This window comes from Bubalus bubalis, chromosome 10, assembly GCF_019923935.1.
Source record: "Bubalus bubalis isolate 160015118507 breed Murrah chromosome 10, NDDB_SH_1, whole genome shotgun sequence".
NCBI classification, from domain to species: domain Eukaryota; kingdom Metazoa; phylum Chordata; class Mammalia; order Artiodactyla; family Bovidae; genus Bubalus; species Bubalus bubalis.
In genome coordinates this window covers 74138779-74163422 of record NC_059166.1, presented here as the reverse complement: position 1 = coordinate 74163422, position 24644 = coordinate 74138779, and the positions used below count along the sequence as shown (strand labels likewise).

The window sequence follows — 24644 nt, the reverse complement described above, 5'->3', positions numbered from 1 at the left end:
GGTTTTGTGTGTGCTGTGAGATAAATCCCTAAGAACCTATTATAAAACATAAATTTATAGCTCTGTGTTTCCACAAATACATATTTCTCCAATATGAAATGGTAAATCATTATTTATCATAATGAATGATAAAACATGAAAACTACTGGTAAATCACTGATTTTCTTATATAACTCAAACATAAATTCTTAAAAACAGTTTAGCAATAAAATTTGAAAAAATTCTCATTTTAACTCATGTAATTGTTATATGTGAGTTTGATTTGTTTTGATTTTAAAGTATTAACTTTCCTTTATTAAAAAGTTTGAGGTGCCCAATAAAGATAAAAAAGGTAAATTTAAATTTGAGTTATATATGAAAATTTCTAAATCAGTGATCTATCAGTAGTTTTCCTGTTTTATTATGATAGCAGATCCAATTTGAGTATCAAATTTTTTATCAGTCTATAGGATATAATTGCTAGTCTAATAATTTTTCTTAACTCAAAATTACATCTTCAAGTTTGTTGTTTAAAAAATGTATTGTGGTTAGATGTTGAGTTTACTAGATGTTGAGTTTACAGTAACATTAAAGCATACAGCATTCATGATGATAAATTGTACTCAAGAACTAAATTGAAATAACCTATTTTATGAAGAAATTGCTGAAAAATGCCTTTGTAAGTATATGTGTATATGTATCTATACATATATGATATATATACATAGAAATATAAATAAATACAAAATATATGAAATAATTATATATAGATAGATAGCCTGAGTTCATTAATGAGGATGCACCACAATTTTAGAGATGAATTTCTTATGGATTTCTCAGCTCAATTATTAGTAACTCAGGTTTAGATTTGGGTTATTTAACATTAGCTTAGAAAAAGCCGATTAGGCAAATATCTTAAGAGCTGACAAACTAAATAAACTCTTTCGATATTTTAGAGTCATTAACTAAAGCCAAGGATAATATAAAAATATTGAAATATGCTTAGAATTAAAATGTAAAACATTTATTACTAATGTACTTATTTATATATTTATTCTTTCATGTAATACCCATCTCCATTATTCCATAGAGATTGAATTTGTCAAAATTACAAAGTGTTAATTGTATTCATTATCTCAGAAGGAAAGTATCATACTGCCTTTATTGAGGTTTAATCTTTCTTTGGTATTTAACGTTCTTACTTTTTAATTTACATAAAATTTGCAGTAGGTTGTTATGCCACCATGTTAATTTTGAAGTACTAATTTAAAGCATAAGATTTAGATGAGTTTGTTTTTAAATTCATTAATTCTCGATTTTTCTCTTTCATGCAGAGGTACCTACCTATTGACACTATAGAATCTGGCATTCATCCAGTGTATTTTTGCAGCACTCACTATATTGAAATGCTACTGAAAGCGGAGGTGCCACTTGTATTTTCAGCTTTTCACATGTCTGGTTTTGCACCATCACAGGTAATTCATGGAAAATAGTATTCTTCAACTCCCAGAGCTCAGTGTCTTTGCAAAGAAAATTATATTCTCATCAAATACAGGAAATACATTAAAATTAATCACATCATTTTGCAAATAGTTATATGTCTGCTGCTGCTGCTGCTGCTGCTGCTAAGTCGCTTCAGTTGTGTCCGACTCTGTATGACCCCATAGACGGAAGCCCACAAGGCTCCCCTGTCCCTGGGATTCTCCAGGCAAGAACACTGGAGAGGGTTGCCATTTCCTTCTCCAATGCATGAAAGTGAAAAGTGAAAGGGAAGTCACTCAGTTGTGTCTGACTCTTAGCGACCCCACAGACTGCAGCCTGACAGGCTCTATATGTGTTTAAATCTTTAAGCTGGCTTCCCCTAGGTCTTGCACATTTCCTTACATTAGATCTCTGGCATTCACAGATTTTGAGTTCTGTTTCAGCTATTCAAGACATAGACATTCTGGAAATCTATGACATGTAGACTTTTTAATGGAGTATCTCCTTCATAAGGTTTCTGCAAGGATAGTATCTCCTGCAAATAGGATGATAGTATCTCATTCTGCAAATGATAGTATCTCCTTCATAAGGCTTCTGCAAGGATTAGGTACGCTAACTGAGGGCAAGAATTCTTATCACCACTGAGTATCTGGTATGTGAGATATTGTATCTTTTTTTTTTTTTTTTTTTTACATTTTTTTAAAATTTTATTTTATTTTTAAACTTTACATAACTGTATTAGTTTTGCCAAATATCAAAATGAATCCGCCACAGGTATACATGTGTTCCCCATCCTGAACCCTCCTCCCTCCTCCCTCCCCATTCCATATCTAACAGTAAGCTCTCTTTTGGAGTCTGGGAAGGTTTAATAATGTCTTGAGGGCCTGGTATTGGGCATGTGGTTATTTGCAGTAGCCAAAGATGTCTCCCTCCTGTGCTTAGTCAGTCTTTCAGTGGTAGAGTGTGGATTGCTTCTTTACTATGTTATCAGGCTAAAATTTAATATTTTAAAACTTCAATCTTTCTTCTGTTTTTAGAATTGAATCTCTAGGTCAGAGTCCCAGAAGGTAGATACTTAATTAAAAGATACAAACACTTTTAAGGTTGTTGATGCATACCAAGTCACTTTGATTTTGTATTCTTCTAATAGAAATGAAGAGAGTGTCTGTTCTCCAGGACTGGGTACTTGGGTTTTTCAAAACTAATTGCTAAATTTTTAAAATTTGCAGGGTTTGAGGCTTTTTTGAACATTAATAAGGTTGATTATAATTCCACAGCCTTGTTAACTAGTTGTATCTTTTTATTCATTGCCCATCTGTCTTAGTGGACTTCCTATTGACTTGTAAATATCCTTTAAAAGTAACCTCCACTATCCAAATCTCTTCAGTTCTTGAGTAATAATTTTTTACTTATTTTATAATTTGACCTATCTACTTATTTATTATTATATTTGTATTTACTATTCTATTTTGTTTATTGAACTTTATTATTGCATCTTAACATGGGGTAAGAGTAAATAAACTATTATTTACTTCCTAATGCTCTCCTAAAAAAGTCAATTTAGCTATTTCTACCTATTGGTTCCTCTTATGTGCACTTTAAGGAGATTTTTCTCAGGTCAAAGTGGACATTTGAATTTGAAATTTAGATTTTTATTATGTTAAAATATAGATACTTTGAAAAAAATTATGTTCACATCAGTATTCTTTACATTATGATATATGCTTTTATACTTACTTTGAAGAGACCTTATGTCATTTATTACATTTACTTGTATCAGGTTACTCTGCCTGTTGAATTTTAAATTTCCTGAAGTTTAATAAGAGGTTCAGATATAACAAAGGAATTGCATGTAGTGGAAAGGCCAATTCTTTCTTAGCCAATTCTGACTCTTACTATGTTTTTACCTAAAACTCTTCCGAGAATTTTGAATCACAAAATGTTTAATTCTGCTTGGAATTAGTTACAATAAGCTCAACAATCCTTTTATATATATATATATATATATATATATATATATATATATATTTAATAATTCAAGCCAAGGAGAGTTCCTTTTGTCATTCTAGATTATGTGCTGTACTCAGTCATTCAGTTGTGTCTGACTCTTTGGACCCCATGGACTGTAGCCCGCCAGGCTCCTCTCTGTCCATGGGATTTTCCAGACGAGAATACTGGAGTGGGTTGCCATTCCTCTCTACAGGGGATCTTCCCAACCCAGGGATTGAACCCGGGTCTCCTGCATTGCAGACAGATTCTTTACCATCTGCACCAAACATTTAAGAATGGATGACCAAAAACTGGGGAAAACTTTCAGTACCCAAGGCCCCACGATATCAATTTGGTACCTCTTTATCGTTTTGGCTTCTCTTTAACAATTTGATATGTTTTTATCAATTTGAAGCTGCATACATGTAAATTTACCTAATAAAAAACTACTGCATTATTTCTGATTAGTAATGTTATTATATTTCTTAAATTATCTAATGTAAAAATGCCTTTCTATGGCTCCTTATGTGAGCTAATCATTTTGCGTCTTAAGAAGTATGTATCATTGCTTTGTTATTATTCACCATTTTATTGCTAATTATTAAATATGAAAACAACATTTAAATAACTTGCTGTATGTAATTAAGTAATTATTTGTATACAAATTTTGTATTTCAAAGTTTACTCATTCTGATCTAATTAGGAGCTATGCTTTTTAAAGTTGCATACTTATAGACATTAAGGGATTGGTTGATTAATGAAAGAATTTGTGAGCAGATTGCTAAATAAAATATACAGATCTCTAGACTAAAAATAATAAGCTCAACTAGAATACAAAAAATTAAATGTAGTTAGAAATACATATTTGTTGATTAGCATTTGAGATTGGAAGGAAAATCAAAATGAAAATATACTTTTAAAATGAACAGAAAATCACATATTCTAATGAAAATGTAGAATTTTATTATTTAATTTAAAAGAAAAACTTTATCATATTTTAGTAATTTTCCTCTTCTAAGAAGTACCCCTTATCTTTAATGACTTAACTTTTGTAATTCCTTGGGGTCATCATTTTGCATATCATTGATTATTGTACTATATTGTGTCAGCAAGTGAGCTAACATGGATAATCCTCCAAATATGCTCCAGGAAAATCTCTTGATTCTTCTCATTGCTGCTTTTCCCCCCTCCATGAAAGCAGGATTAAAGAAAACTATTTTATTGTTTCATATTTTGTGACAGTGCATTTTGAAACTGCAAAGTATGCAAATGTAGAGCAAGGTTTCAAGACTAGGAATGCCCCTTGTATGTGCACGTCCCCAAGCTTTCCCTTTCTTTATGTTGTTGATGTTGCTATTTGAAATGATACCTTCTCCGTCCTTGTGCCTCATCTTTACTTGTCATACTTCCCTGGTGGCTCAAATAGTAAAGCGTCTGTCTACAATGTGAGAGACCTGGGTTTGATCCCTGGGTTGGGAAGAGTCCCTGGAGAAGGAAATGGCAACCCACTCCAATACTCTTGCCTTGAAAACCCCATGGACAGAGGAGCTTGGTGCAGGCTACTATCCATGGGGTCTCAAAGAGTCGGACACGACTGAGCGATTTCACTTTCACTTATCTTTGATATCTGTCCAAATGGAAACTTTTAGGATCACTTACAAGTAGATGATTCTGCTTTGAATTGTATGCAGTTTCTGTGTTACTCTTCTAGTAGAAATATATCTTTTGCTTTGTAGAATCATTATTTGTGTGTTTACCTCTTTCTTACTAGTTGAAGTTTGTTAAAGATACGTATGCCTGATATATCTTCAAGTCTTTTAAGTATCTTGACACAGTGTCTTGTCTAGAAGTGCAATAAATATACTTTTTTATTTATATCAGTGCTTCACAGTATCAAAGTGTGTTTTCAGATCTTATTTCATTTTAAATTTTAACTTCATTTGACAGATGGAGAAATTCAGGGACATTCAGGATCAGTGAAGTGAGTGAATTGACTTAATGATATAACCCTGATAGCAAGGACTTACTTGAAACCACATCTTACTTTCTATGATGAATAAATAAAATAATGCCAGAAGAGTTATTAAAAATAGCATCTTTGTATCATAAAACTTAATCATTTAGGGCATACCTATTTTGACTTAATCAGGTATTCTTAAGTAATTGTTCTAACTAATGTTTTTACTGAAGAATTAAGTACATTTTTTGAAGATTGTTTTATATCTAGATACAACTGAGAATAATTTACCTTAGATACAAAAATGATGTTTTTATCAGTGTTGCATCATAATGTCCTTTGTCATGAAAATGAAAGTCATTCAGTTGTTTCCAGCTTTTTGCAACCCCATGGACTATACAGTCCATGGAATTCTCCAGGCCAGAATACTGGAGTGGGTAGCCTTTCCCTTCTCCAAGGGATCTTCTCAACCCAGGGATCGAACACAGGTCTCCCACAGGCAGATTCTTTACCAGCTGAGCCACAAGGGAAACCCAAGAATACTGAAGTGGGTAGCCTATCCCTTCTCCAGCAGATCCTCCCAACCCAGGAATCAAACCGGGATCTCCTGCATTGCAGGTGGGTTCTTTACCAACTGAGCTATCAGGGAAGCCTGCTGCATTTGGCGTAAGCTTAAGTATAAGGAGCAAACTTTTCTAGGAAGGCTATGGTACATTCTGATACATATTGTTTAAGGGATTTTCCTCCCTTTTTATCCTAAAATGAATGTGTTAGTGGCTCAAAAAGTCATTTAAATGTTTCAAATATAATTAAGTGTAAGGAATATTGGTTTGCCATAAAAACATAATTAGTTTTTGTTTCTTTGTCATCTATTCCATTAATTGCTAATAGCAATTTTATTAATAGTATATTTTTGAGATTTAAGTGAGGGAATTTTGCAGTTTCTAGCAAAAGCACACATGCATTTACCCTTTCATCCAGCCATCTCATTTATAGAAATCTATCCCAAAAATACACTGACAAAAATTTTGAAAATGCATGTGTACAAATATGTTTTATAGCGTATAAGAGCATATAGTATAAAGACTGGGGCTTCCCTGGTGGCTCAGTGGTAAAGAATCCGCCTGTCAATGCAGGAGACACGTGTTCAATACCTGGATCAGGAGGATTCCCTGGAGGAAGAAATGGCAATCCACTCCAGTATTCTTGCCTGGGTAATCCCTTGGACAGAGGAGCTTGGCGGGCTACAGTCTGTGGAGTTGCAAAAGAGTCAGCCATGACTTAACAGCTAAACAACAACAGTAACTATCAAAAGACTAGGAATAATACACGTGTCTGTAAATAGGGACTTTTTGAGTTAGTTATGGTTTATCTACAGGGTAGTACTATGCAGTTATAAAACTAAATAAGAAATACCTCTGTATATTGCCATGGAGTGATACTTAGGATCAAGTGTTTAGTATGTTACTATTTATATGGGAAAGGGTGGGAATATAAATACAAGTTCAAATGTGCTTGTATTAAAAAATGAAAATGTATCATATTTTGTTAAGTGATTGCTTATAGGGATAAGTAAGGAATGAGCTGAAGAGTCAGGAAATATACCTTACTTTGGAGTCATTTAAATAGTTCATATACTAGAAATACATATAATGAAATGAACCTAACAGTACCTACTTGACAGTATAACCTTGTAAGAAGCACTTTAATTTTTTAACCATTTTTAAGTATAGTAAATTTTCAGCGTGTTAATTTCAGATGTATGTTAAAGTGATTCAGTTATACATACATATATATGTACATATATATTTTTGGAATCTTTTCCATTATAGTTTATTACAAGGTATTGAATATAGTTCCCTGTGCTCTCTAGTATGTCCTTGTTATTTATCTATTTTATATATAGTGGTGTTTATATGTTAATCCCACACTCCTAATTTATCTCCCACATACCCTTATTGTGTCCTCTGGTAACCAGAGAAAGTTTGTTTTCTATGTCTGATTCTCTGTTATGTAAATAAATTCATTTATATCATTTTTTTAGATTCCACATATAAGTGATATCATATGATGGTTGTCTTTCTCTGACTTCCCTTAGTATGAAAATCTCTAGGTCCAACCATGTGCTGCAAATAGCATTATTTCATTCTTTTTTTATGACTGATATTCCATTGTGTATATATATACCACATCTTCTTTATCTATTCATCTCTAGATGGACACTTAGGATGCTTCCATGTCTTGGCTATTGTAAATAGTGCTGCAGTGACCATTGAGGTGCATGTGTCTTTTTGAATTAGAGTTTTCTTCGCATATATGCGCAAGAGTAGGATTGCTGGATCATATGGTAACTCTGTTTTTAGTTTTTACAGAACCTCCATACCGTTCTCCAGAGTGTCTGCACCAATTTACATTCCCACCAACAGTATAGGAGGGTTTCTTTTTCTCCACACCCTGAAAGGCACTTAATTTTTTTTTAAGGGACTTTAAAACACAGGCATTTGACTCTACATGCCAAGTGATATGTTGTCTAAATGACAAAGAAAACAACAAAAATATTACTGTTTTAAGTATTCATGTTGCTTATGGTAGTGCTGGTATTATTATTCTGGATTCTTATTTTTGTCTTGTTCAGTAAATGAAACAAAAAACGGATACCATTGATAACTCAGATCTTCAGTTTGTTTTAATGCAAGCACAGATATAATATATAGCAATTTATGATGTGTTTTATCTTAAAAGCTTTAAGAAGGGAAACCTGTAGAGGCAAATGGACTTCAGAGACATGTCAATCAATCCAAATTTTGAAACTGTGATGGCTCTGGTATATAGAATGCTTTCTTCCTTTTATGTGTATTTGGAATAATTACATAATAAAAATGTTAAAGAAAAGAGTTCATCATGTCTGTTTGGATACATATTATTTCTTTTGTCCTGTTAGAGCCCTAGACTATCAGCTGATATATAGATCACTTCATCTTATAAAAATAGAGAAGCTATTTGCTTAAGGTTTAAAAGACATAACTCATAGTTTAGCATTCTTCCAGGGATATAGTGTTTTGAATTCTATCACAATTGAATAATTCTGGAATATTTTGCTCATGTAATAGCAGTAGCTGGTATAATTTCTGCCAAATGAAGAAGCTCATATATTTAAAAGGTGTATGTCTCCTCTTTAAGTGCAAGTTCTATGAGGACAGGAACTAAATGTATTTTGTTCACTTAAGAATTATAATAATGCTTTTTGTATATTAGGTACATAAGTGTTTATTAAATGAATAATAAACATCTATACCTTTGTTATAGAATAACATTTACATAGCACTTGATATATTTTCAAAATGCTTTCAATTATAACCTTTCATTTTTCCTCTCTCAAATTTCCCACGTTGAAAAGGCTGGTATTATTCTCCATTTGGGGCTTTCCAAATGGTACATGTAAAGAACCTGCCTACCAGTGCAGGAGATGTAAGAGTTGCTTGTTCAATCCCTGGGTCAGGAATATCCCCTGGAGGAGGGCATGGCAACCCACTCCAGTATTCCTTCCTGAAAAACCCCATGGACAGAGGACCCTGACGTGTTATATTGTCCATAGGGTTGCAAAGAGTTGGCTGTAACTGAAGTGACTCAGCACACATACACATTCTCCATTTAATGAAAAAACAAAACAAAACATAGAAAATAGTGCTTGAATGTTGTGTAAATTCCAGAAAATTGCAGTTGCTTTAGAAACCATGTATAATAAATAAGTAATTACAGATTTAGGGGCAACTTTCTTTTAACCAGTATGGATAAAGCTTTAGGAATAAGTAAATATTTTGACTTCATATGCCTTTGTTTGAATCATAAAATTGGTAGGTTTAAAGGTCAAATGAGTCAGTGGTCAACAGTTTCACACCTTTCAACCTGTAGAATAGTCACACCAACTAAAAAGATGGGAACTGTGATCCCTTCATCATTATCGACTTGCTAGTCACCCGTGAAGCTGACAGCTGAATGGGAACTGATTTCTCTGGCTGCCCAGATCATTTGCATTAATTTTCATTCTTCAATTGTTTCTCTTTATTCATTCATCTAGAATCTTTCATTTTCATTAACGAAGCATGGTCCTTGGTTGACTAGTATTTATAGCTGTGACAAAGCATGGACAGAACCCTGGCAGCAGTGCATTAGGGAATTAAAAGAGCCACTGACCGCTTCAACCCATCTAGTCAAGTAGGAACAAGAGTTGCTTCCTCGCCAGTGCAGCAGAGCTGTAGATACTTGATTGGGCAGTGGAAGTTTGGTAATTAACTTTGCATGACAACCTGCCCTCCAGGTCGAGATCTAGGAGAAGAATCCTATTGCTGCCAAATGAAATTTAAAGTTAGGACCAAAATAAATTAAATATATCCTGTCCATTGACAAATACTGAATGTTCATGTGTATATTTAAATTCAATATTGAGTTAACCTATGGCTCTATAAAAATATTTTGGAACATAATAGAAGGAAACATATTTGTAAAGAAAAATCTGATCCTGAGAACAGAATTACAGTTAAAAAAAATACTTGGTTATATATAGTTGGCATTATCAATTATAAGAAATATGACCAGAAGATGAGGGGGGAAAAGATATGCCTATAATAGCTAAAATTAAAATGTTACTGGTTGACTTGAGTAATGATGTATGGAAAACAAAAATGTAATATCATCTGATATGGACTGATTTGTTGTTCAGTCACTAAGCCATGTCTGACTCTTCACGATCCCATGGACTGCAGCATGCCAGGCTCCTCTGTCCTCCACTGTCTCCCACAGTCTGTCCATAACCATCTCATCCTCTGTTGTCCTTTCTCCTTTTGCCTTCAAACTTTCTCAGCATCAGGGTCTTTTCCAGTGAATCAGCTTTTTGCATCAGGTGGCCAAAGTATTGGAGCTTCTGCTTCAGCATCAGTCCTTCCAGTGAATATTCAGGATTGATTTCCTGACAGGTTAGATCTCCTTGTAGTCCAAGGGACTCGCAAGTGTCTTCTCCAAACCACAATTCAAAAGCATCAGTTCTGAGGCACTCGGCTTTCCTTATGGTCCAACTCTCACACTTGTACATGACTGCTGAAAAAAGCGTAGTATCCTCCCCGCAAAAAAAAAAAAAAAAAGAATCATATGTTGAAATTCTAAGCCTCAGTACCTCAGAATAAGGCTATATTTGGATATAGAGTCTTTAAAGCAGTGTGTGTGTGCTAAGTCACTTCAGTCGTGAGCAACTCTTTGTGATCCCAAGAGCTGTAGACTGCCAGGCACTTCTATCCATGGGATTCTCCAGGCAAAAATACTGGAGTGGGTTGCCATGCCCTCCTCCAATGGATCTTCCCAACCCAGGGATTGAACCCATGTCTCTTATGTCTCCTGCATTGGCAGGAGAGTTCTTTACCACTAGTGCCACCTGGGAAGCTTTAAAGAGGTTATTAAGTTACAATGAGGTCATTAAACTTAATTATGAGGTCGTTAAAATGGGCTTCCCTGGTGGCTCAGACAGTAAAGAATCTGCCTGCAGTGAGGGAGGCCTGGTTCAGTCCCTGGGTTGGGAAGATCCCCTAGACTAGGGCATGGCAACCCACTGCAGTATTTTGCCTGAAGAATCCCCATGGATGGAGGATACTGGCAGGCTACATCCATGGGGTTACAGAGTCAGACACTACTGAGTGACTAAGCACAGCACAGAGGTCATTAGGGTGGGTCTGAATCCAATATTACCATTACCTTACAGGAAGTAATTTGGATACCAGACATGTACAGAGGGAAGACCTCTGTGAAATGAAATGTGAAAATGTAGGGAGAAGATGGCCATTTACAAGCCAAGAAGAGAGGCCTCAGAAGAAACCAACCCTGCCAGTACCTTGATCCTGGACTTTTCCAGAATTATGAGATCAATTTCTGTTAAGTCACCCAGTGTGTTACCTTGTTACGACAATCTTATCAAACTAATACCCATGTTAAAGACAGTTAAAAGCAGAATCAACATTCCCCCCAAATTGAGTCAGGGATATAAAAGCAAAGTTTAGAAACTATTGGAGAATGTATTTTTTTAAAGGTCAACACAATAGAACAAAAAAGAAAAATTTGTGTGTGTCTTTCTTTATCTTTGTATGACAGATTGAGATATCTGTTCCCATTCCTTCCTCCTCACCCCTAAAAATCAAAACTATAGTGAAGAGAGGTTAAATAAAAGAAAATTCTCCTCAGTGGTAATTTTTAAGTCATAAATGAAAATTAAAATATTTGAAAGTAATTGTCTCAGTTTCCCAGGACTGTCATATCAAAGTACCACGAACTCAGTAGCTTAAAACAACAGCAATTTATCATCTCACAGTTTGAGAGGATACAAGTGTTGGCAGGGCTGTGTTCGCTTAGACAGCACTGAGAAAGAACTGTTTGATGCCTCTTTCCTCTCTTCTGGTAGCCATTGATATGTCTCAGCTTATAGATACATCACTCCAATCTTCTGTCTTCACGTGACAGTCTCCACGTGTCTCTTCAGGGCCTTCCCGCTGTGTGTTCACATTTTCAGTTTATTTGATATAAGTCATGTTGGAATAAGGCTCAGCCTAACGACCTCATTTTCACTTGATTACCTCTGTAAGGACTCTGTTTTCAAATAATGTCACATTCATAGGTCCTGGGAGTTAGGACTTTGACTTATTTTGGGGGGAGAGACACAATTCCACCCATAACATTACTGTACCAAAACATTACCAGTGTTAATCACTGTATCATTATTTTTTAGTAGGCGTGTATTGCTTTTATAATCTGAAAAATGTTTTTCAAAAAGTAAATGATTTTTGTAAAAAGTCTCATTTTTGAATTCTGTACATTAGCTCTCAGTTTCTATGTTATGTAATTCTGGTTGATTTAAATTGTTTTATTATTCAGCGAGAGTCCATTTGCATTAATGTAACATTTAGCAATCTGTCATCTGCATAATTATACATCTGTGATTCTAGGTAGGATAGAAGATGCTCCCATCTCTGAATTAAAATAGTCTCAGCATTTGTTATCTGAAGAGAGCAGACTGGTGTTATAGGTAAGAGAAGGACAACATGCATCAAGAAGGCATTTAGCAATAGCATAGGAACAGTATGAACACCATCAGTTAACCCCTAAGTCCTGAGTCCCAAGGCCATTAGAGTTTTCTCACACATTAGGCAAGTAGGTGAGGCATCCTTATATCCTTATTAGGCTTCTTGTAGTCAGACTGTCTATTTTGATTGAATGGTTTTATGTGAGTTATTTATTGAGTGCTGCTTTTAAAAAGTCAAAATGGCTATATCAGCTTTCTAATGACCTAACTTTTATTTTTTTTTCCTAGATTTGTATGCAATGGATAACTCAGTGTTTTTGGAATTATTTAGATTGGATAGAAATCTGCCATTACATTGCTACCTGTGTTTTCCTTGGTCCAGATTATCAAGTGTATATCTGTATAGCTATATTTAAACATCTTCAACAAGACATTCTACAGCACACTCAGACTCAAGATCTGCAGGTTTTCCTAAAAGTGAGTAACTTTATTTCTAGAGGAAAAATTTTGGTTGAAAGTTGTCAACTTTGATGGGGTGCCTACTGCCAGGTATTTTTCTATATGCTCATGCAATCCTAAAAACAACCTTGAGAGGTAGGTATTATAATCTTTATTTTAGAGATGAGAAAACAGGTATTAAGTACATTGCCCAAGATTTTACAGCTGGTGAATGCTGCTAAACTGTGATGGGGCTGGGATATGAAGGTAAGCTGTCTGGCTACAAAATTTTGCTTTTAGCCAGTATGCTGTGCCTAAAGGACTTTTTTTTTTAATACTCCTGTATCTTATTTAGCTAATAAAAGTTCAAGTTACTATGTGTTAATACACAGCTTTGAAACTTTAAAAAAAATGTAATTTATTATACCTTCATACTCTATTTTTCTAAATTTTGAAATATTTTTTTAAAGGTTTCCATGAAAGAATCTATCTTAACACTGTTTTTAAAAGTCATTATTATATAGAAGTACAGAAGTTAATATTTTAAAGCAAGATCGAATAGCTTTCTTTCTCACAATAATGTGACTTTTGAAACTCTGGACTTTAGAAAATATAAGATATATAAATACCTCCCTATATGTGATTCTTGCTGAAAATCCAAATTTGTTTTAAGTTTAAATATTTCCTTGAATTTAAAGTATACTTCCCTCCCCCTGCTACCCTCAGATACATACGCATGCATAGACACACTTACTCTAGAACCAACATTCGTCATATGTAGCTTTTTTCTAGGTGGACAAACAATTTCCATGTGAATTAATTTTATTTTTATTATTTATTGTTAGGTATTTTTCAGTTGTTTTTCTTTTTTTGTTTCTCATTTATTTTTTATTAAAGCATAATTGCTTTACAGATTTTTGTTGTTTTCTGTCAAACCTCAACATGAATCAGCCATAGGAATATATATATCCCCTCGCTTTTGAGCCTCCCTCCCATCTCCCCCCATCCCACCCCTCCAGGCTGACACAGAGCCCTGTTTCAGTTTCCTGAGACATACAGCAAATTCCTATTGGCTATCTATTTTACATATCGTAGTGCAAGTTTCCTTGTTACTTTTTCCGTACATCTCACCCTCTCCTCCCCTCTCCCCATGTCCATAAGTCTATTCTCTTTGTCTGTTTCTCCATTGTTGTCCTGTAAATAAATTCTTCAGTACCCTTTTTCTAGATTCTATATATATGCATTAGAATATGGCATTTATCTTTCTCTTTCTGATTCACTTGTCATTTGATGATGTCTTTTATAAGTAAATGTCATTGATCATTTAAGATTGATAAACTGTCAAGCATTTTTATTTCATAAATACTAAATCCAAAAGGTCTCAAACTTCCTACGTGTATCATAGAATTATGATCTTAGAAACATTCTTAATGAAATAAGGTATAACACAACAATGGTCATACAAGCAGAAGGAAAAGTTAGGTAGAAAAAGAAAAAAATTATCTGTAAAAGGTAATTTGGAGAACAGGGATGGTTAAGTAAATGAAAATTATATTGAGGACAAAATGTGGGTTCCTTTTCAGTAAGGGACATTTTCATTAGTTGCAGTGGTCAGTTAAAGGGATTTCAGGGCCTAAAATTTCCCCAAATATTTACATTTGAATGCCTCCTTACCTATAATTATCTACTCTCTTATCCTACTTTAGTTTCTTTTATAGTGTTTGTCACTGACTGAAATTATTTTAGATATATTTTTGTCAGTCTTCCCCAGCATAATGTATAAGCTCCACAAGGATTGTGATTTTGTCTATCTCAGTTACTAGTGTATTTTTCAGTGCTTTGAACAGCACCTACTATGTGCTCAATAAATACTTGCTAAACAAAGAATGTAAATAAATATAAAGGGAGAGATTAATAGACTTAATTTTATTCACATTGAATAACAAAAATTACTAACACCTTCCTTTCCACCAGAGGGGTGTCCATATATTTCATCATGTTTAACCTGATAGATGCTGGTGATTATTGCAATCTCACCTCTTCCTGATTGCTGCCAGGAAAAATAATAGAGTTTACAAATGGTGACCTCTTTAAATATTTCCCAGACTCTGTTATGCTCTAGGCATAATGCTATCAATTTAAAACTAAAAAATTTTAAAATGAGGGTTTTTTAAAGATAAAAGATTATCTTTACTAAGTCCTACTTAAATTACTAAAATTTTAATTGAATTGGCTTAAATCCAAAGTAAGAGCATGTTGGCAAAGAATTAATTTTAGCAGTTGTCCTGGAGCTAACCTTACTTCTTACTCCTGCTGTTTGCATTCATCTGAGGTATTAGGAAAAATGCCTTTCTAATACCATGACTTCATGTTATTTTTTGTTTCCAGCAAGTAGATCTGGGGTCACTGATCTCTTTTGATGAGCAGTTATTTTTCTTGTGAGATAAATTCCAGTATACTCTATTAAGTATGCATTTACATCCCCTTTAACTACTCTATTAAGCCCAGTTAAAATGTCTTCTTTGAAAAGTATGTAAACATATGTACACTATTTTTCACTTATTCACATATTAACCAATAATGAAATTTCAATTAAGGAAGTGATTTTATTCTTCCTTTCCTCAGGAAAGGAAAATCCACCAAGTCAGAAAGACATAGGATTTTTAAAGTCCTCATTAAACTGTTGTTATAGGGATTAAACCTTTGAAATTAGGTTTTATACTTTCTGATCCAAAATCTCAGACTTGTACAAAGGGAGAAAAAACTTGTCAATAATTTTCCATATAACTACATACCACAGCCATAATGATATTCTTACGTAGATTACATGTTATGCCCTGGCTCTACATATTTAGTAATGACTGTTTCTGAGAGGAACAGGACATACAGTAGTTCAGGGGACTTTTACTGTTTATTGCATGTATTTATGAGGGCTCTTTTTTTTTTTTTTGAATTTTTGAAGAATGAGCCCCTACTTTTGTAATAAAACTATTTTTAAAAAGGGTATTAATCATTATATAAAAATAGATAGAACAAGCATCAACTGTGCTAAATGAGTTCAAATAATTAGACCCAGTTGAAATAGTTTCCAAAATATTGAAAAACCACAAACATGTTTTCAATTACAGTATTATCAGTTACCCTGAGAAACTTGAGAAAATGAGGTGATTCCAGAAAATTGAAAATATGAAATTCTTTTCCCTGTTTAATTTCATGTATTTACAGAAAGAGATAAGATAGAAGCATTGCTTTAGGAATAAAAATCTCTCTGAAGCATATAGTATAGAGAAAATACCAACTCATTCTGTATTCGCTTTGGTTTGGGCTCAAGATTTGAAATTAAGTAATTGAGTCTAGACTCAGTGCTTGAATTTATGGTAACCCCCTGAATAATTCTTCATGATCCGTATATTAAAAAAAGATGACTTGGGATTTCTTAACTAAGTTTCACCTAATTAAAAAAAAAAGAAGAAGAATAACTTGTTTATATTTCCTCATTTGATTAAACCACTAAAAGATTAGATGAATGCCATGGGTGTAAGTTTATCAGCAAGGTATTGTCTGAGTTTTTTGCAGTATTTTTTTAGACACAACAAAAATGTGAGTTGGATAATAGAGCAGCCAAGTACATTATTCCCACACTATGGCATTGGATAAATTACGGCTGAGCTAGAAATCAACTTCTAAAGATGTGCTGAAAATCTTAGTCCTTGAACCTAAAATTTTTCTGTGACAGATGATAGTTCAGAAAATCTGTAGGCATCAAACTTTCAGAAACAAAAACATAATCTGACAAAATTAATTTTCTCAATATCTCAGACTTGAAAATCTAAAGTTGGGTTGGTTTGTTTTTTAATGAATCTCTCTTTTTCTCTCTCTCACATGCATTCCCCTACCCCCCCCCCCCCACACACACACATACAGACACACACAAAAGCAAGTTTAGGTTGATTTACTTTGATGGTATTTAAGAAGACCCACTGTTTTAGCAGACTAGCTGTATTTCATTGCTTTCTGCATGCTAATAGGTTGGCAGTGATCTTGGTTTTAGTTTATGAATTCAACCCGGGGAAAAACATCACTGAAATGCCAGGCTGGGAAAAGATTGCCTTCCAGTGAAAATTAGGCTGTGAAGACTCAAAATACTTAATTAAAATGCTTTAAGTAAATCCTGCATATTATGGAGAAATCAATTTATAATTATGTAAAAATCAGATTAATTTCATCCCATCAGTAAATTGTCAAGTGGGTTTTTTTGTTGTTTCTACTTGCAGCTGTGGTTACTCGAACATGTTGGCATAAGAAATAGAGATCAGACTGAAGAAAAAAAAACTAATTGTATAGTAAGCTCTTAAAAGGCAGAAGTGTTTATAGTATTAAAAATAATTCACCATCTGAAGGAACAGATGCAACATGTTCAGTGTGTTATTCAACTGTGGTTATGTTTTTTGCCTTCACCTTACATCATTTGAGCCCACCTCAAGTTAAATTCTGCCACTCTGTGTAAGTTTGGGCATGTTGCTTACCTCCATATGCCTAATTTTTCTCATATGTTAATTGAGTATGAAATAATACCTATCACTTAGAGTTGTGGAGGAAAGAAATGAGATGATATCTGTGAAATACTTCTACAACATTATCTGGTACATTGCAAGTGCTTTAAAAAAAGTTAGAAGTGACTTGTTTCTCCATCTCTGTTCATCCTCCTTTTAGTGAGCCCATCCATGCTTAACATTATAAATTTGTAGTGCAATCAAGAAAATCGAGCTCAATCATTTCAGAGAATGTAGCTTAACAAAAATATCATGACCACCGTTGACACTGTGAATGCTTATTGAATGACAGGCACTGGGCAAAAGGATTGCTCATTCACTCATTGACCCTTGCCCAGCTTCTGTTCCAAGCATTGTGGTAGTTATAAGATAGGCGATGGCCTACCACATTGACTTTAATGTTTTACTTATTACTGTTGTTCAGTCAGGAAGTCATGTCTGAGTCTTTGTGACCACATGGACTGCAGCACATCAGGCTTCCCTCTCCTTCACTCTCCCAGAGTTTGCTCAAACTCCTGTCCATTGAGTCGTTGATGTCATCCAACCATCTCATCCTCTGTCATTCCCTTCCCTTCCTGCCTTCGATCTTTCCCAGCATCAGGGTCTTTTCCAGTGAGTCAGCTCTTCACATCAAGTGTTCAAAGTATTGGAGCTTCAGCTTCAGCATCAGTCCTTCCAATGAATATTCAGGGTTGATTTCCTTTAGGATGGACTGGTTTGATCTCCTTGCTGTCCAAGGAACTCTCGAGTCTTCTCCAACACTACAGTTCAGAAGCATCAGTTCTTTGGCACTCAGCCTTCTTTATGGTCCAACTCTCACATCCATACAGGACTACTGGAAAAACTATACCTTTGACTATATGGACCTTTGTTGGCAAAGTGATGCCTCTGCTTTTTAATATGCTGTCCAGGTTTGTAATAGCCTTTCTTCCTAGGATCAAGCATCTTTTAATCATGGCTGCAGTCACTGTCTGCAGTAATTTTGGAGACTAAGAAAATAAAATCTGCCACTGTTGCCATTTTTCCCCATCTAGTTCTACTAGTAGATAAACAATATGTGAATGAATATATAATATCTCAGGTACTGATAGATCTTAAATATAAAGAAATCAAACATGGTAAGGGAGTCAGAGAGTCAGATTCATAAGTGCTGTTTAGATAGAGTCTAATGAAGGCTGCTGTGAGTGGGTAATCAGAGACTGAATGAAGCAAAGGAAAAAGAAAAGCAATGCAAGGACTTCTGTGCAAAATCCTTCTAAATAAGAAGGCAAATGTAAAGGCTCAGGGGTAAGAATGGGCTTGGCCCACTTATAAAGTGTTGAGATGACCACTGGCCAAAACAAGGTGAGGGACTAAGAATGGTCAGGGATGAGGCAGGAATCAGATTACATAAGGCTTTCTAGTTCACAGTGAAGAGTTTAGAAAACACAGTTTGTGTTGTTATTGTCTATATTTACACACAAAAAAATGAGGCTTAGAGAATCTGTAAACTTTCCCAGGTTGATTTGTCTAGTAACTAACACAGGTGAGTTTGAACCCATTTTGGTCTGAATCCAAATCCTATGCCCTTTCTAGTGTATCCCTGACTAGTCTGTTTACGTTAAAAAAAAAAAAAAGAAAAAGAAAAAACCAATCCTAAATTCAGTGGACTTTCTAACTAAATGCTCTCACTAGTAAAAGGAAACCAGTGGATACATACTTGAAACTAGATTCTGTGTACAAAGGAGAGAGGGAAGCTGTGTATATGCCATATTGTATAATATTGAATACACACACAACATTGTGGTTTAGGATGGTAATTTTTAATACTTTTTTCATGATTCAATGTTTGAAACTCAACATTAATGAAAAGAGCAATTCATTTAAGGCACTTTGGTTGAAAATCCACTGCATAGAAAAAGAGAACACAATATGCTCAAAATGAACTCCCCAACCAAGATATAAACTGTTCCAGAAGTAATTTATTAAAAAGAAAAAACTTGAATAGAGTACTATCTGTATAAAATGTGATAATGTTACCTTATATAATTATATATGTCTGCCTATTTAAAGAATAAGGTAATTTTTATTTTTATCCACAGTCCAATATACTTAGGTCTATAAATAAAATGATAATAAAACAGTATTCTGAGGAAATGGCCCCTTTATAACTTGAATGATTAGCTGGCAGTCTAAGTGGTCATAATTACAAAGAAAAGTAATTCACTAAAAGGCAATGAGAGAATATTTAGGATAAAATTGGAGAAGGCAATAGCACCCCACTCCAGTACTCTTGCCTGGAAAATCCCATGGATGGAGGAGCCTGGTGGGCTGCAGTCGATGGGGTCGTGAAGAGTTGAATAAGACTGAAGGACTTCGCTTTCACTTTTCACTTTCATGCATTGGAGAAGGAAATGGCAACCCACTCCAGTGTTCTTGCTTGGAGAGTCCCAGGGACGGGGGAGACTGGTGGGCTGCCGTCTCTGGCGTCGCACAGAGTTGGACACGACTGAAGTGACTTAGCAGCAGCAGTAGCAGCAGTAGGATAAAATGGAAAATATTCCACTTTGAAGACAAAGTGGAATTCAGAAGTTCTGAAATTTTATTCAGAGTTAAAATTGCCTGTGAATTTTAAATCTATATAATTTAAAAACGTTTCTTTTAAAATGAATATTTTATATTTCTCTTATGAAATAAGGCCTTAATAAACTTATTTGCCATTTTTATGGGTGTCTCTTCAGTATAGTTACTAGAGTATTTTCTCTCTATTTTAATATTAATGTCTAAAATGGGAGCCACAATTCAAAAAACATGTTTTAAGAAAAAGGTATTTTTAAACAAAGTAATAGCTATGGTTCTCCATAGGTAGTTTTTATTTTTAAACTGAAGTGGAGCAATAATCAAAGGATGTTAAAGTAGGTTTTGCTTACTTTTGCCCAGGAAGAATTATTAGCGCTATTTTTCAAATGCAGTCATTTCCTATTGTAATTCACATATAATGAACAATAAGCATTCTTTTAAAAATCATGAATATGCACAAAGACAATTTTTCTGGCATTAAGCTTTTTTTTTCTTCTGGTTAGAATAACACATTACTATAATTCTTTTTCAACTTAGGTATAGTTTTAGTGAAGGGGTGATTAATGTCAAATCACACATAATTTAAATAGTTCAATGACTACAACAGTTAAAGTGAATTCTTGAATAGCAAAATTAGTCTTACTTCAGTCCTACTTTTAAGCCAAAGAAAAAAGTGAACTATGTTTGATAGAGAAATTTACAAAGATGTAGTATTTCTGCTCTTCTTAAGATGAACATCTTCCTTTTGATTCAGTTGCTTATACATAAAACTGGAGATATGATATATACCTTAGCTGTTAATGTTTTAGAACAGAGACCTGTCTCATTCATCTTTGGGTTTTCATTGTATAACCAAGAACCTTACATACCATAAGGGAATGAATGAGGTTAATGAATGAAGAAATGGATAATGTCACAAGTATTTTAAAATTAAGAGTAGTTCAAATTTTTACGTTTGGAGGTATTAACTCTTAGTCTTAAAGGTATAATCTTATTCATCTAACTTAACATCATTTAATTTTCTTAGTTATGATATCAATTTTATAGATCACTAAGAATACTTGTTTTTAAGGTACCAATGAACTTTTCTCTCAGATTACCCAGATTTTCGGTGATATGTGACAAGTAATATACTCTTCTCCCAAGTTATCTGTGAACTATTACTAATCTAGCCATCACTAGTGACATCTGAGGCCTTTAAAAACGTGCATTCTTTTTTTGGCTATACCATGTGGCTTTTGGGATCACAGTTCCCCAACCAGGGATCAAACCCTTAACCCTTGCATTGGAAGCATGGAGTCTTAATAACTGGACCACCAGGAAAGTCCCTAAAAACGTCCATTCTTACTGAGAATTTGTGATGTTTTCCTAGTACTCTACATTTATGTCTCTCATCTACAAACTGATTTGTCTCTAAACACTGTATTTGGTATGTGATAATATATTATCTTTGATTCTTTTGAATTGTTTGTATTTATTGTTAGTAGTTTTTACCTTTAAGCTGTTATCTCCAGAAAGGCATGAATTGTCAAAATTTTTTATAACATCCAAAATTTCTAGCATGTTACACTGAATCAAGGATCAAGTTTCTTTTGCAGAATGTTGTTGTTGTTACTTTGAAAGGTTGGCATTCCACAGCTAGTATTTGGAGATACTAAAATAAATAGTCCTAAAATTTCCTAAAAGTGTATATGATTCTAAATGGATGCTTTGTTATTTTTCATTCTAGAGTGCCACATTTGGGACACTAGCCATTAAATTCCAAATTAGTATAGATATGCATAATACCAAAATTATGAATTGCAGACTGCTGGAGATTTTATGAATGTAGCTGTAGAATAGATATTCCTTGTAATATTGTAAGTGTTCTTTGATAAGCTTTAAAGTCTTTACTGATTACAGATGTAAGCAATCATTCTATAATTGGAACTATTATATCTAAAACATTAGGAAGGTTTCATTATCTAAGTGTTTGTTTTTTGTTGTTGTTGTTAGCTATAAAGCAGTTTTGGTTTTGAAAACAGACAACCTAGTTATCACAGGGACATGATTTTTTGCTATCATATATATGTGTGTATATATATATATAGCTTACTAAATAAAAAGCATTTACTACCAACATAAAACCCCCATCTATAGCTGAGAAAAATGATATATCAACTGTTTTAAACCCTTTTAACTTAGAACTGTGTGTCTTTACCCAAACTTAATGAACATCTCTTTATATCTTTTGACAGGAAGAAGCACTACATGGGTTTCGAGTGAGTGATTACTTTGAATACATGGAAATTTTGGAACAAAACTACCGACCAGTGTTGCTGAGAGACATGCGGAACATTAGAGTGCAAAGCACATAGATCATGGAACACACAATTTATTTTTACGTTTATTTTTAAAGGAAACAAGGATTTGATTATTTTCTGTGTCCAGAACAACATATGCTTTGTGAATACACAATATTATAGATCAGTACTGAGAGTTTTTGAATATAATAATATATTCAATTAGGTATAGCTCAATTGAAGTGAATTCATTTTTTGTAAGTTTGTTGTTGTGTAAGGTTGTTTTGGCTTTCCCTGGTGGCTCAAACAGTAAAAAATCTGGCTGCAATGCAGAAGACCTAGGTTTGGTCCCTGGGTTGGGAAGATCCCCTAGAGCGGGAATGGCAACCCATTCCAGTACTCTTGCCTGGAGAATTCCATGGGCAGAGGAGCCTGGCAGGCTACAGTCCTTCAGATTGCAAAGAGTTGGACATGACTGAGCAACTAACACAAGGTTGTTTTATAATCAAATCCAGCTTACATATAGTTCTTTATGTTTAAGAGTTAACCTTAACCTACATTTCCTTCTTCCCAGGATGATTAATATATTTTTTTCAATGAGCTTGTAAATAGCAGCATTACTGTAAATAGCTACCATCCAAAGAGAGTCCATGGAGACAAGACAGTTGCTTTCTTTGTTTTTATGTCTGTACGTATGAAAGAAAATAGGCAAAACCATAGCTGCTTATTTTACATATAGAGGAACAAATCATATTTATCATGGCAAGTGGTAGGAAAATTATTTTTGTCAGGCATAATTGTTTTTCTAGGAATTGCTTTTGACACCTATATCAATTTATAATTTTTCATGTGAAATGTAGTCTCAACATGGTTCATTTAAAAGATAGATTGATTATTTCATACTGGTATGCATTTAACACTCATTTTTTATGTGGTTTCCTTAGTGATAGATTTGATTTGATTTGTAATGAACTTAACAACATTAAAGAGAATATATTTGTAAATTATTTTAAATGACCAACACAGTGTTTTGTTTTATTTAAATAGAAGGCTCTGCTCCACTGAGATTAATACAATATGCTAGGGTCTCTTTTCTTATAATCATCACATCTAATATGTGAAAGATAAGACGCAAAAATACTAATTTTTCAGTTGGCAATTTCAACAGGTTTTTAAAATTATAAGTAAAGGTCAGTTTGTATTCCTTGCTTATATTTAAATGTAAATCAACCATTAAAACCATTGTAAAGCCTTTTTTCTTTTCAACCAAAAATGGCTTATCTCCAGACTATTTTTCATTTTAGTATAGTGAAATAACTGGTACCATACAATTTTCCCCAGTTTTGTGATATTTAGGCTATTGCAGTATCAGCCTTCTAGAATCAGGTTTTGTGCAGTAAATGCTAACAATAGCTTCTCAGTAATGATGTTCCTAAAGGGCATTGAAAAAGTTGAGAAAAGAAAATTGAGCAAGTTAATTTGACATATTGCTCACTTTAGCTCTGGCCGAAATGAATTAAGGAAGAAAGCCCCAGGTTACTCAAAACACCAAGTTTTGTCTACTTTTAAACTTAATTTTGAAAAGCTGTTCCACAGAACCTATAATACATGATTATGTTTATGTTTCTTCCCATTCTGTTCCTGAGATACTGTTACTGGTCTTGAGAAACTTGCAGCTTTATTTCTTTTTAAAAACTCTAACATGGTAATTGGAAATACAAATGGAGAAGGAGCTATAACTTAATTTTATAATATTCATTGGTGATTTTGATTGGAAACTTAAGATCTAGATTATAATTATATTTTGCACAAGCGACTTCAGCTAGAGCCAGAAGGCTTTTGTTTTTATCTGATAAATATCTTATGAACAATGACTCAGCAGGTTGGTGAAATAACATATAAAATAACAGTATTTTTTGTAACTACCATTGTGAATTATCTTTGTACCTTTTTTACTTTAAAATTACTCTTTAGAGTAGAAATAAATATAGCCCTGTCTTGCCTCTCAATTTTATTTTTAATTAAAGTAAGTTCCTAGGACTTATTTGTGAAGGAGGACCTTATATATTTTACAGGATTTATTATAATTATATTTTGTTACAATGTAAACAAATTTGTGAAAAATTCAAATGTTCTTATATCCATCTTCAAATATCTGTTCCAAAGAATAGCAAGGAGAGATAAGAAAGCCTTTCTTAGTGCAAAGAAATAGGGGAAAACAATAGAATGGGAAAGACTACAGATCTTTTCCAGAAAGTTACAGATACCAAGGGAATATTTCATGCAAAGATGGGCACAATAAAGGACAAAAATGGTATGGACATAACAGAAGCAGAAGATATTAA

General features: G+C 33.8%; 1 protein-coding gene across 2 annotated transcripts in view; it reads left to right on the top strand.

The window, feature by feature from the left end:
• The window catches only part of TBC1D32 (TBC1 domain family member 32), a 211652-nt gene extending 187344 nt beyond the window's left edge, over nucleotides 1-24308 (top strand). For both annotated transcript variants that reach the window (XM_025294780.2, XM_025294778.2), the window contains 3 exons: nucleotides 1314-1454; nucleotides 12756-12944; nucleotides 22255-24308. In XM_025294780.2, coding sequence (XP_025150565.1) covers nucleotides 1314-1454; nucleotides 12756-12944; nucleotides 22255-22374 — 450 coding nt within the window. In that variant the 3' untranslated portion in view covers nucleotides 22375-24308. The remainder of the gene's footprint in view (nucleotides 1-1313; nucleotides 1455-12755; nucleotides 12945-22254) is intronic.
• Nucleotides 24309-24644: the final 336 nt, after the last annotated feature.